The sequence below is a fragment of the Solanum verrucosum genome, unplaced genomic scaffold (genome assembly GCF_900185275.1).
Source record: "Solanum verrucosum unplaced genomic scaffold, falcon-dt-bn FXZP01000103.1, whole genome shotgun sequence".
NCBI lineage: Eukaryota > Viridiplantae > Streptophyta > Magnoliopsida > Solanales > Solanaceae > Solanum > Solanum verrucosum.
Window position 1 is genome coordinate 9,062,764 of NW_026020048.1, and position 14,837 is coordinate 9,077,600.

Here is a 14,837-nt window from a genome sequence, read left to right on the forward strand (position 1 = left end):
ATAACAAAGTTGTTTAAAGAACTACACGCAAAGATTGTAACTCCAGCTACTATATATACTGATAGTAAGTCTGCTATACAGATTGCAGCAAATACAGTACTACATGAAAGAACAAAGCACATATAATTGGACTGCCATTTTATAAGGGAGAAAATTTAGAATCGTTTAGTTAAAACTGAGTATTTACATACAACAGAACAAGAGGCTAATGTACTGACTAAGGGTCTAGGAAAGTCTCAACATGAGTATTTGTTGTCCAAGTTTGGAGTATTGAATTTGTTCACTCCTCCTACCAACTTGAAGGGGAGTATTAAAAATGGTATTACTTAGTATTCTAGGGGTCATTATGTAAATACTAGAAGTTAGTGGATTAGATGGAAAAGAGTTAGTTAGAGGTAGTTACATTAGATTTCTTTCTTATTGTATATATAGGTACATATCCTCTTCAGTGAGGGATTAATGAAGTTCATATGAAATTTCTACTTCTCTTCTCTAAGAACATTCTAGACTAAAAGAATTGCTCTTCAACCTATCTTCTTCTTGATAGTTTACACATCTCCAACCCTATACTCTATTTTACTCTCTAAATATAGAGTTCTCTATTTTTCCAGACAACCAACTCCAACCCAATTTTCTATTTTACTCTCTAAAAATGAATCTTTTTTTCTCTCCTCAATATTATATTATTATTTCTATTTCATTCTTATTTCATAATATAAATTCTTTATTTCTTTTTCCCAATAATTACTTTATAAATTTTCATGTGATATAAAATTTTATTTTTTAAAATTTTTATTTAATATAAAATTTTATTTTATTCTAAATTTTTAAATAACAGAAATTGCAAGAAAATATTATATAATATACAAATTAATGGACAAATTCAAATAAAAGTGAAATACAATTACATAAACATTATATAAACACTCAATTTTTGAAATTATTACGTTGCTCCCATAAATGCTCTATTAATGCATTACGGAGTTCAAACTGAGCATTTTTGTCCTTCATTTTTTTATGTCTTAGCAAAAAATTGTTCAAATCAGAGATTTTCATCTACCACCATTTCTACCGTTGGAGTTGGAGCCTCTACGGCATCTTGATGGTCCTGCAATAATTGCAAAACATGATTGCAAAACTCTGAATGCACGTTCAACATCTTTTTGGCATGATTCTTGTTTCATCGAGAATTAATTATTATGTTATGCATTGTATTTTATGTCGTATTTAAACTATTATGTTATGTATTGTATTGTTATCTTGTATTTAAATTATCATACTATGTATTGTATCTTTAAATTAAAATTTTGATCTTATTATTTTAATTTTGTGTATTCTTTATAGTGAAAATTAATAATAAAATCAAATTATATTATTGACGAAAATTAGAGAAAAATAAAATACTATTAATTTAGGATAAAGTAGTATATATTAAACAACATATTTTTTAAAAATATTATATTACATTTGAAAAGAATTATGAATATTAGATATTTAATTAATGACATTATATGTAAAATAATATGTTAATTAGAAAGTAATATAAATAATAGTAAAATATTCAAAAAGTAAAATAGAGAGTGTGAATAGTAGTTCTCCAAATTTGGAGAACTACTATTCACCTAACTAAATATGAAGAATAGAGAATGATACGAAGGTGGGTTGGAGTATCCACTCTCTTTACTCTCCAAATATAGAGAATGGAGAGTAAAATAGAAGTGGGTTGGAGATGGTTAGAAATGGCAAAAGAGAATGGTGGGGCTGGACTCCATTATTATTCTGTTGTATCAATGGGCCTAAGAATACATATCCAAGCAGCAATTGTTATCTATAGTCCGTAACGATAATATGCATTGGGTTCCTTATATGTCAAATCGATGGTACTTGGTGGCAATTAATTAAGAATTTTCGCTAAGTGTTCTTTTAAGAAGTAAATACACGAAAAAATCAATTAAACTATATATACATGAAATTTAATTTTAACAACCTTGTGCTGACAGTGTAAAATTTTGTCGAAGGGTTTCTAACTTAGCTCTTCCCCTGGCCGTACTAGTCTCAAACTCTTTGAGATGCCCCTATTCGAAAAGTGGAACTGAGCTCTATGGGGGCTTAATGAGAAAATTTGTGTAATTATTGAAAAATAATTACTATTGTCTTGGAGCTTTAACTTTTACTAGCAAACTTTATAACATGCTCCAAGACAAATGTTATTTTATTTGCACTTCTCCCTAATTTTCCCTGTTTTTTCTTTTCTGACAAATCAAATTCATTATGGCTATGAAGAATCCAATTCTCTCATGTTCGGGTGGTTAGATATTTTGAAAAATATTTTTTCTAAAGTAAGCAAACTCCTAAAAAATGAGAAAAAAGAAAGTTTTCATGAAAGTAGGACAATCAAGTTCTACTAGTAACATTTGACATTGATTGTGTCCTCCCACCCTCCAACACACCTCATCTTCATCCCCACCATCCGACACCCCAACCTCCCACGTATTTTGTCTAAATTATATACAAATACTCTTAAGATAATGATTTTTGTTTACTTAACGAACAACAATAATTAAAATAAAAAATACACTTATTTTTCTAGAACATTTTTCAAAAAAACCTTCACCTTTGTATTGAACCCACGCTGAAGTGATCTATGTGAGTATTTTCCTGTGCAGAAATCATTATATTGGGCTGCAGCATATTTGTTTTGGACCTTGGCTTTACAGTAGCCCAATTCGTTTTCTTCCTTAACATTTGAATTTTCAGTCTCTTTAGAGTATCATTCTTTTCTAGATATATAATAATACACAAGGATACATATATGTGTGTGTTTTGTTTTTTAATTAGTTATAGCAGTTATTTTATTTTATATTTTAGGTTGGTAGTGTTATATTTGTTTGTTAAGTGACCTAATAATGTGTAAAAGAAATATGGGAAACCAAGCAAATACCACATAAAAGCAAAAATAATTGCAAACATATACCCCGTTATATTCATACCGTACTAAATAATTACACTATATATATCCCCTACTAATTTCGTTTAACTGATACTAAAGTAGTATCATATATTGTATTGGTATCATTAAGGCTGATAATTCGCTTAATTGATATTTGATACTAAATCAGTATGTCTATATATATATATAACCACCTCGATCGGATTAGAGTAAACAACAATGTCGAATCAGGACACCTTTGCCTTGAAAGAATTCACACGCGCCCACCAACTTTCCCAAAATGAGGAGAGATATGTTGCTTACTGCTCACGGAAACATCCAACCTATACTATAGTCAAGTCGTTCGCCTATCTTTCTGATTCATCATATTTTTGACTTTGACCCAGTGAAAAATGGGGTTGATGGTGTTGGTTAAAAAAGGGGGAGAGAGGAGAGAACCATGTCAAAGAGATAAGGATAGGCTAAGTGTGTCCAACGCACTACGAACAAAGAACGGAATAGAAGGGGCCTAACCAGTCCTTTCTTGCTCCCGTTGAGGGATAAAACTCTTCCAATGAAGTAGGTGATACAACCAAACAAGAAGCAGACTAAGACAGTGATTCGGATCTCACACCTTCCACCAGCCTCTTACAATAGGGCCTTTTTTTTCTCGAGTTTCTTTCCTTCGTGTTGGTAGTGGTACCTACCTACTAAGCTATCCCCTTTTATTCTATACTCTATTTTTGCCTGCCCTGAAGAGGGCCCAACTTTCAAAAGGAGTGAAGTAATTGGATTTAGGATGTCACTAGGCGACTAACCCACCTTTCAGGTACAACTTCTTTCTACTTCCGGATCTCGTAATAAAGGAAGAAAAGAAGAGCTTGATCCGCTCGAAGAGTTTCTCACACAGACTGTGACTTCTTTCTGATTCCCCAATCCCAGTTTTATATATATATTATGGTATCATTGATTAATGAATAATTTCCAAACAAAAAAACTTAATGATATACACCGTCTGCATTTATAAATAACTTATTAATTAGTATTGTTTTTATATTTTTTATGGCAAGCATCGAACAAGGTAATTCTTTTATCTTAACATGAGCTATATATATTCCTCTACAGAATGTTTTAACCTAATTAATTTTTTGGATTCAGCTACCTCAACTAAAGTCCAAAAGTTTCGATTAGTGTTGCAGGAGTGTGTGTATATATATATATACCACTTGTATGTTTATTTAGGACCACAGATGAATAAGGGAAAAAAGATATACATATATATATATAGTCCTAATAGTTATAGGGCGGTCCATACCTAACTTCCTACGGAGTATAGGCTTATAATTCTTTTATAAATATGTATTCTGTTTGTTTAATTTTATTTCGATTTTTCTCTAATTTTTTAAGTTAAAATGAATAAGATTCAATATTTTAAATTTTAGATGTTCGAAAATTTTAAGTTGTAATTTTTCTCATATTAGCATTATGAAAAAATATATTTTAAAATATTAATCAAAATTCATACTATTTAAAAATATATTTTAAAAATGTGTAAGGAAAAGTGAACGGAAAATGAGTGGGGAACTGCCCAAACTCCATAAGCAACCCTATAAGATTGATAGGGAAAGAAATTTGATGTACTTTGGGAAAACATGCAAGTGATTGCGGATTGGCGGTAGCTTTTACATATATGTAATGCAAATTTCACCTAAAAAACGCAGGCACTCATCTTTTTAAACCACTCTTATATAGTCTGATCAACTTTTTAAGCTGTACCTACATTAATTAATAAAAGATATTGTGCTTGTACTAGCCGTTGGTCTTTTCCATCTTATGCATGTGCACCTTTATGAGGAATACACAAAACAAATTACTACTATAATTACTACTCTCGTCATGTACTTCTTATTAAAAATATATATTTTTTTTTAGATATTTCTCATTTTACAAAATCAATTTATAAATAACAATATTTTTCTTATTTTATCCTTGAGAGTTATTAGTCTTGAAAGTTTTCCTTAAAACAAATTAATTTATTTTGATTTCAAGAAAAAATATAATGATAAACTTATCTAGCTTCTTAATAAGTGTAAAACCTAAAATTATGATAGCTAAATAAGAATATAATATAGAAAACAAATTCTCAATTAAAGAAAATTCTTCAACTAGAAAAAGTAAATAGTACAACATAAAGTGAGCGATTACGCATGTGTTTATACATCATTCGTCCGATTCTTTACTTCGACAATTAGTGTCGATCGAGCATCTTCCCTTATTCTTTTTCGTGTCAGGTAATATCAATATTCTGTCTATAACGTGAGGAGGGGTTGGATTGGGTTAGGTCGAAGTTACAATCGAATATAACGCTTATTTAGTGGGGTTAGTTAAAAAATAAAATTACGCTATCATAGGATAATAGTGATTTTTTAGGAGCGAAAGATGGGCAATATTCCTTGTACCAGCAGTTTTAATTTGGATTTGTTAATTTGGTCTTAGGAACATTGTTTGACTTATGGAAAAGCACTCTTTTCCAGTTTATTGATAAATGCCCCGTAAATCTGTGTTTTGCTGTTGATCCTTAAAAAGTTGATGAAGAAGGCTGCCTAATTCCTGCATATTCATTGAACCAATCTCGTTTTGCTTCTAAAAAGATCCTATTAGCAATAATTTACAAGTATATAAAATGGTGATGATGCGTAATTAATTAATACTATGATTAAGAGTATATAATAAGGATGCATGTGAGCTTCATCATTTTCCTATTCTGCTTAAACTCAATCCGACTTTTGAACTCACTAGCCTTCATCATTGCTCTTATAGTAGATAAAAATTAAAATATCATGGGGTCGTACGTAAAATTAATTTAAATGCTTTTTTTGGTCTTTTACAACAATCTCATTGAGTAATATTTCACTGAAATAAAATGTCGTATAGTATGAATCCGACTAAATATCACATTCCACTAAATGTAATATATTTCAAGAAAATATTTGAACTTTATGAACTTTTATAATGATTCTTTGAATTCGAGATGAGATTTTGGTTATCAAATGATTGAATAATCGGGGGTGATTTAGGTACAAACATATATATATAGCTATGAAAAGAATGAAATACGAACAATTGACATTGAATGAAATTCAAGTTAGAAAAATCATTAATAGATTCTGTAGTGATACGACTATCAAAGAAGGTGATTGACAAAAAAGAGCTGAAACTATTTTCACTACTGCTTGTCAATATGTATATATATGTACACACATACATAATTCTGTATTTCATCTATTAAGATGTTTCGTTATTATTTCTCCTCCATTGGATTTGGAAAGAAAATAATAGTATCAAATATCATAAAATCCAAAAAAGAAGAAATAAAAGCAGTGTATTTCCCAATGAAGGAAGAAGACATAAATAAAATGAAATTAAATGGCAGTCGTGTGTGTGATTGCAAGAAAACAAAAGGAAAATCTTTAGAGACATCCGACCAAATGTGGTGGATATATCTTTATCAAGATTGCCTCTAAAATCTGTGTCACCTTAAATAAATTATCTTTGCCTATATCTTATTAATGCAAAACTATAATAACCACTGTATAATTAATAAAATATAAATAAAACTGAAGAAGATTTATATTCCCTCTTATTTAAATTATGTAGTTGTTATTTTTTAAAAATTAATTATTAATTGTCATATGTATATTTACTCAATAAATATGGGGGAAAGTTAATGTGATGAAAAAGAAAGTAAAATTAAATTGAGATAAAAAAATATATTTAATTAATTTTTAAAAAAAATATATATTTTTAAAGAATGACCAAAAATATATGAGAAGTAAAATGGAATGGAGGAATATATACTTGTTTGCAAAATAAATTGTTATTATTACAAATAAACTATGACGAATCATTTTATTGATGAATATTTGTGAGTATTATTTTGTTCCTTCAGTGATTCTTCTCTATAAATTTTCTTTATGCTTCAAGAAATGTTAGTAACGTATTTATTGAATAAATATATAATTATTTGAACCTCTTTGCAATGTATTTAATCTCTAGAAACGTATGTTTACATTTCCTTTTCTCTTAAAAAGAATATATATCCCTTTTTATAAATATAAAATAAATTTAGAATAAAATAACTTTTAAAAATTCTAATAAGATCGAACTCACTCATAAAATTTTGATGTCTACATGGCGTAAGAATAAAAGAAAGAGTTTGGCAAAGAGATTCCTCACACGATGTTAGAATTTAAATTTAGCAATGGAGCATTATCATAGGAAAGTGTAAAAAGCAAAGAATATGGCATGTCAGAAGAAAATATTACTCCTAAGTAATTTTATTTTTGGTGACATTGGAAGAAGAGGTGCTTGGAGTTTGGGACATGGGCATGTGAGAGGTTTCGAGACGAAAAATTGAAAACAAAATACTTTTTTTTTTTTGGGATAATAGAAAAAGGAATGTGGTCACATTTTGTCCATAAGGGATGCCCATTTTATTGATTGGACAACTCCATGCCATACATATATACGTATAAAACATTAAAATATCATTCTTTGGAACTTTTAGTTTATTGAGGGTCCATTTAATCAAATTTTAGAGTTACATTTGTTGACTTATTTTAATTTATTGCACAAAAAGTACTTATGCTATACTCAATATTTATCAAAACTCATATCAAAATGACTACAAAAGTTTATTGAGGATCAACTTATTTGGCTCTTGAGAGCAACAAGTGACGCTAATAAGTAGTTTGTCACTACTAAGTAGCTCATTACATAAATGCAAAATTAATAGATGATAACTTCAAATATTTATAATTTATTATCTTACTATTATCAAATTTTAGATAAGATTATTAAGTTTAATTATTAGCAACTACACACAATATCAAATATTTTATTTATTTATCTAAATCTAAGTGGATAAATCCATTCTATACCTATTTTGATGAAAAATAATAGATTACTCGTGAAACTAATTGACATAGAGAAAAAAACAAAAACAAAGTATACTTAAATTTAAAAGCAAAGGCAAAGTCTAATGATCTAATAGAGGCGCATTCCTTGCTCCAAAGTTAGAAGCCTTTAGTTACCCATGTGCCACCCACATTATGGACTACTTCTTAACTCATATCAGTGTGGAGTCATGTAAAATTGAGGATTCATCCGAACCTCTTTAAAGAAAAAAGATTATTTTTATATAATTAAATTTATCTCTTATATATATATACACGTTAGATGTTGAACTTCTTTTGATTCTTCAAGTGAAACTTTTTATTCCATCACTAACTCATACACTAGCAAAATTTACTTTTTTAATGTATTTTATGTAACAGTGTCCCTGTCAATTAACCCTTTAATTCATTTTACAGAGTTCGATTTTATGACAATCGTGTGAACGAGTTTGCACTCAAATTACTGCAACGGTCTATTAGTCAAATAATGATACGTTAATTTCAAACTTAGTAGATTCAAAGGCAACAGTTTAAATTTCTCCTATCCATTAATGTCAACGAATCTGATTTCGTATTTACACTACACACTTCAAGAATTTAACTATATAGCATTAACGAACTTCCATTTTGTGTAGCTTTTCATTTTATGTAACAGATCATTTTAGAATCCTTCAAATATAGTAATAAGATATGCGTAAACTCTACCCTCTTCAACTTATATGGTATAACTTAGTTGCTGTTGAGTGGTGGTGGTGGTTGAGATTACCTACGCTTTGGTGCTCAACAATTATAACTCCAACCTTACAATTTTTGTAAGCAATATTTCAACTCGCCAAAGGGCAAGGCTATAGAAAACAAAACAAGAAAATTAAAAAATTCATTGTTGATTCAATTGAGAAGAAATGAGATGGAAAGCACTGTTATAAAAGTAGGAGAGGAAAAAATGGAGTGGTCATTATCTTAATGCTAAAACAATACGGGTAAAAGAAAGATTTGTTTAATTGGGAAAGTGTTGGCAAAAAAGTCGACTATGTCAGATTGGCGTGCGTATCACTGTATCAGTGCTTAAAACAGAGAGAAAGGATATAATTAGAGTTTGGAGGATGATGATTCTTTACAACTTTATTTGCGAAAAAAAGAAGCCAACCCCACTTTCCAGTTTCATCTAAAAAGATTAAAAAAAAAAAGAGGAGGTAAATAGAGGAATTAAGGGAGTAGTTTGTTTTCTTGATAATCTGTACTGATTTATTTTTTTTGGGTGGAGAGAAAAAGGAAAAGAGGGTAATGGTGGTGGGGACGGCGGTGCTGATTCTAAAGAGATAGATTGATATCTAAGTTTTATTTTGGGAACATTCTGAGATTGGCTTTTTGTGAATACAGAGTGTTGCTTTGGTGGCTGGCAAAGATTAGGGACAAGTCATCTTTTTCTTGGTTGGTTTTTGTGTTCTTGTTGGCTTCTTTCTCTGATTGTTCATAGTGGGTTTTTTGTCCTTTGGAATGTCTTCTTGGATTTGTACCTCAAAGTTGTTCTGCTTTCTCTAGTGCTTTTACACTGTATTTACATCCTTCATTAGCCTTTGCCTTCCCATCAAATTTTTTTCATTGCTCTTTGCTTCTTTCTTCAGTATCTGAAAAAATGTATGTTGAATTGGGTTCTTAATTTCTTCTTCTAATTTTTGTTGGTTGGGTTCTTGCATTTTTCAAGAATGTATGGATTTGGTGTATTTGTGATTTTCTTTGTGGCACGTTTTCAGTTTGATTTGTGTGTTAAGTGATATGTTCGATGTGATGCTCTGTTTGAGGCAAATTTTGTTTCGTTTTCCTTTCAAGTTCAGAACAATTTTTTGGGTATTTGTGCCTGTTTGTTCACATATATGCGACCTTCTAGACCCAATTGATGATTCTTGTCGACAATTTTTGGTGGTTGTGTTCTTGAAAACATATCTTACATGATGTTTCTTTGTTATTACAGGTCCTTTAACTTCATTGGTGAGAGAAGACTATTTGAGTAGAGGAAGTTGTTGTTTAAATAAACAATTAGAGGAAGGGCGGTGGTCTAAGTGGTGAGCATGTGGCCTCTGGTTTTGAGAGCTTAAATTTGCATATTTTGAGGTATTGAGTCGGTTGGGTTGTATATCTTGGACTGGACTTTTGTGGTTGTTTGTAGTTGAGCTTACAACAAGAACCAATAAAGAAGCCAAATCTCTCCTTCTTTAAATCTTGTCAAGTTTGGAAGTATAGGTACTTCCAGGTTGCTCTTTCCTTTCCTTGGCATTGTTCTCTTAATTACTGCAAGTTTAGAATTGAGATACTGTTGGTGAATCCATACTTTGAGAGCGTAAAGATGAAGTTTATGAAACTTGGATCCAAGCCTGATCAATTTCAGACAAAAGGAGATAATATCAGGTCAATAGTTCAATCATCTTTGTGAATTTAGTTTATTTTTCTTGTCATTCTATATAGGTATTTCTTTATCGTTCATATATGTCTTATGTATATTTTTATAGTGAGACCTTGTGCTGCTCATAATTTCTACTCATTAAGTTGCTGTGGACTGTTTCTTTAAGCTTGTGAAGTATCTGAAAAACTAATTTGCTTCACCCTATTTTGTAAGTTTGGGAATAGCATTTTTTTACTTCAAAAATTGCTCAACTACCAAATGACATCCATAGCATCATTTTCTCACTACATGAAATAAAATAAAAAAGTAGAATTGTCCCAATGAGGAAGGAGTAGAGTGTATAAGTTTCCTTTTTCTCATCTATGAACTACACTTTAAAAGATTGGTTCATAACATAGCTTCATTGATGCCAAAAGCTTTATCTCATGTGGTGTTTGTCCAGAAGCAACCCCCTCCCTGCTACCTCAGTTTAAATAGCTTGGTTAACGGAGGAACATATTCTCTAGTTCCAATGAAATTTCTCTTTAAATTTTTTTTCACTCATGAGAACTGACATCCTTCCTCTCTCCTTTAAGCCTATTCACAAAACCTTCTTACAAGCACTTAGATCATATACCATTTACAGTACCTCGACAAAGCTGGTTTTCAGTGATGGCTGATCTCAGTTTGTCCTTTGTTTCGGCAGGGAAAACTTCCATTTTCCAGTCCAGCTACTACATATTAGTTATGTGCACTATGGTGGGGTGTATCATCTCGACTTTTTAGTTGCATTTTTTTTTGATACGTAATGTGATAGCGATGTGTATATTTTTTGAGTTACCATCGTTTGAAATGGTTTCATCATGAATATGATGTATGGACTTCCTATTCAGGTATGTAGCAACTGAATTGGCAACAGATATGGTCATCAATGTTGGAGATGTAAAATTTTATCTCCACAAGGTATGCTCTCCATCTCAAGCCATATTTGTTACTCTTTTTTCTGCTTGTTAAACTAAAATTGTAATTTTGAAACACAATCTTAGATATTGATTGACCTGATTACTCCAGAAATACTACTAAAAGAGTAAATTACTTATCCTGTTAGCGTTAGACATGTCCACCAATTATCGAAGTGGTTAAAAGACAAAATTGATCAAGGTACAACTTTTAACATACATCAGCCTGATATTGCAGTAAAAAAAAATTTCATCGATTTCATCTTGGCTCCTGCTTACTGCTGGTTATTCAAAAGGATAGCCTAGCTATGAAGGGATTACTCTCAATGAGAGAGCCTAATCATTCATTTTATCAGTAGTTCACATGCAGATAGATGTGAACCGTACTCAAGTTCATATTGTTGTCTGCTTACTATCTTATCCATTCGATACATTACTTGTTAATACTGATAGGATTATACTTTCTCCAGTTCCCCCTTCTGTCCAAGAGTTTTCGTTTACAGAAGTTGACAGCTAATACAAACGAGGAAAACAATGATGAAATCAACATCGACGATATACCTGGTGGACCTGCAGCTTTTGAAATATGCGCAAAGTTCTGTTATGGTATGACGGTTACTCTGAATGCGTATAATGTGGTTGCGGCTCGTTGTGCCGCGGAATACCTGGAAATGTATGAAACTGTTGAGAAAGGTAACATTATCTACAAGCTTGAGGTTTTTCTTACATCTAGCATCTTCCGGAGCTGGAAAGATTCAATCATTGTTCTCCAAACAACAAAAGCTTTTCTTCCCTGGTCTGAGGAATTAAAGATCGTTAGTCATTGTCTGGACTCTGTTGCGTCTAAAGCTTACATTGACACCTCAAAGGTGGACTGGTCATATACATATAACCGCAAAAAGCTTCCATCAGAAAATGGAAGTGATCCACTATGGAATGGTGTGCAAAAGCAACAGTATGTTCCAAGAGACTGGTGGGTTGAGGACCTTTCTGAACTTCATATTGACTTGTATAAACGGGTAATAACAACAATAAAAACAAAGGGAGGAATGTCTCCAGAAGTAATAGGTGAGGCATTGAGAGCATATGCCTATAGAAGGCTACCGGGATTCAGCAAGGGTAAAATCCCAGGAAGTGATCCTGTTAAGTATCAGTACTTGGTTGATATGATTACTTCTCTGTTGCCCACAGAGAAACATAGTGTTTCATGTAGTTTCTTGATCAGATTGTTACAGACGTCTGTTTCTTTGGAATGTGAAGAAACAGTACAAAGTGAACTGAAGAGGAGGATTGGCCAGCATCTTGATGAGGCATCAGTAGCTGACCTCCTTCTTCGGGCACCAGCTAATGAAACTACTACATATGATGTTGACACGGTACATGAACTTGTTCAGCAGTTCATGCTGCAGAAAAGGAGCGGTCGGAGTGATTTTCCCGAAGATAATGAATTTCAGGAGATGTACCCTGCATTTGCATCAGACTCTTCCAAAGTCAAGGTGGCAAGGGTGATTGATGGTTACCTTGCGGAAGTTTCTCGAGATCCAAATCTACCTTTGGTGAAATTTGTCAATCTTGCTGAAATGGTGTCTGGCTTCCCTAGACCTTCCCATGATGGAATTTACCGTGCTATTGACATGTATCTCAAGGTATCCTTATTGCAATTTTCTTTTTTCAACCAATACGTTTTATACTCTGTAAGTTCTAGATACTCGGGGAAAATTGTATTAATTAGTAAAAGCCTCTATCGTGTCCTTGAGGCTCCGCATTGGCATATTTGTGTGACTGTTTTATCTTGATGGACTCTGAATGATCATTTCTTTTTGACAGGAACATCCAGGAATCACCAAGAGCGAAAGGAAAAGAATTTGTAAACTAATGGACTGCCGGAAGCTATCAGCTGAGGCCTGCATGCATGCTGTGCAGAATGAGCGCCTTCCGTTGAGAGTAGTTGTACAAGTTCTGTTCTTTGAGCAAGCCAGAGCAACAACATCATCTGGTGGTGGCAGCACCCCTGACCTAGCTGGAACAATCAAGTCTTCGCTTCCAGGGGAATCCCATGGGAGCTCAAGATCTGCCACAACAAACACAGACGAGGACTGGGATGCTGTGCCTACTGCTGAGGAACTTAAAGCTTTGAAAGGGGAGCTTGCTACTCTAAGGTTGAGGGACAAAGAAGCTGGTTGCAATGATACTAATTCAATAGACATAAAAATGAGTGTGGAAAAAGTTATTGGTGGCAAAGCGAAGGGCTTAATCATGTCCAAGAAACTCTTTTCAAAATTGTGGTCCAACAAAGATAGACTAAGCGAGAACAGCAGCTCTGATACATCAGAAAGCCCCGGTTCTTCCAATGCTGGGGAATCAAAGTCCACTCCATCAAGAAGTAGGAGGCATTCCCTGTCTTAATGTTAGTTGCAGATTAACCAATTTCTCCTAAGATTTAAGTAAAAGTTTCACCCCTTGTTTGATGCTAGGATTGGAAGAAGCTACGTCTGCCGCTAACCCTTGGAAGTAGTTCCTCCTATAATTTTTGAGTATTTTGAAGAATGTATTTGGAAGGTTAGATCAGCTTGGGACTGAATTGGATCCTCTAAGCTTTGATAGTTTTTTCTGTTGTATTCAATTGTTTCCCAAGAGAAATATATGTGACCACCACCTTTGTTTTAGGCTCTCTTTTCACAAGACTGAAACAAGCAAAGTCATTTATGTATCAAAATGTGTGAACCAAATTGTTTGGACTTGCATTCCTTATGTTTCTTATGCAGGTGATTAGATAAATCTGGTGGAATTAATTGAAACAACTATGGGTGATCATGGCCAATGTAGCATAGTCAAGGACAAAGGCATGCAGGAACATTAAAATGTTTTGTTCTGTTGCTTTATGCATTCAGTATTTGTAGTGGATAACAAACTTACATTTTGAAGCAAGTAATATTACATGTATAGCATGAATTAATCATACAAAAAGGTGACAAGAAGCAATGTTGATTATCAAAGAAATTCAAATTACATATACAACTATTTACATAATACATATATCTAATTAATAAAATATCATAATAGTTTAGGTAGATAAAGATGGAGCTAAGTTCTTTCATTTTTTTCGTCTTTACACAGTTGTCAGTTACATTCCCTTATTTTTTTCTAGCTAGTATACATAAATTATGCACTAATATACACATATTATATATCCGCTGGATATTTAATTCTAAGAGAAAAGAGTGCACGACTATTTAGGTTAATTCTTCTATTCCTAAAATACTTTGTGTTGTACTGTTGGGCCACCAATTTAGCTCCCTTTTTCTTATGGGTATACCGTTGGGCTAGTATTTCTGGTTAAGTTTTGGGCTTAACTGTTGAATGACAGTAGCAGTCAATGGTTCATCAACCATTAGTAAACTAAAATACAGTAGTCTACCAATAATGATGATTATTTCAATCATGCTAATTCCAGTAATTCCTATCCATCTTTAAATGGAATTAAAGTAGACCAAGGTTTTCCTTTATGTTCTCTATACAACTCATCATTGAATGATTCATTTTCAAGTTCTTACATAGTGTTAGGTTCGTTCAGTATATGTATAATTTATCCAGGAATTGGACCGAAAAATGGG

General features: G+C 32.2%; 1 protein-coding gene across 1 annotated transcript; it reads left to right on the forward strand.

Moving 5' to 3' along the window:
- Nucleotides 1-9,368: 9,368 nt before the first annotated feature.
- On the forward strand, nucleotides 9,369-13,877 carry LOC125822924 (BTB/POZ domain-containing protein NPY3). Its single transcript, XM_049502386.1, has 5 exons — nucleotides 9,369-9,522; nucleotides 9,857-10,290; nucleotides 11,158-11,227; nucleotides 11,694-12,869; nucleotides 13,051-13,877. The coding sequence occupies exons 2-5, from the start codon at nucleotides 10,229-10,231 to the stop codon at nucleotides 13,627-13,629; spliced, it is 1,887 nt and encodes a 628-aa protein (XP_049358343.1). The 5' UTR covers nucleotides 9,369-9,522; nucleotides 9,857-10,228; the 3' UTR covers nucleotides 13,630-13,877.
- Nucleotides 13,878-14,837: the final 960 nt, after the last annotated feature.

Coding starts and splice junctions, on each gene's coding strand:
- LOC125822924 (XM_049502386.1), top strand. CDS start 10,229: ATGAAGTTTATGAAACTTGGATCCAAGCCTGATCAATTTCAGACAAAA. Junction 10,291..11,157: donor ACAAAAGGAGATAATATCAG/GTCAATAGTTCA, acceptor CTTCCTATTCAG/GTATGTAGCAACTGAATTGG. Junction 12,870..13,050: donor CTATTGACATGTATCTCAAG/GTATCCTTATTG, acceptor TCTTTTTGACAG/GAACATCCAGGAATCACCAA.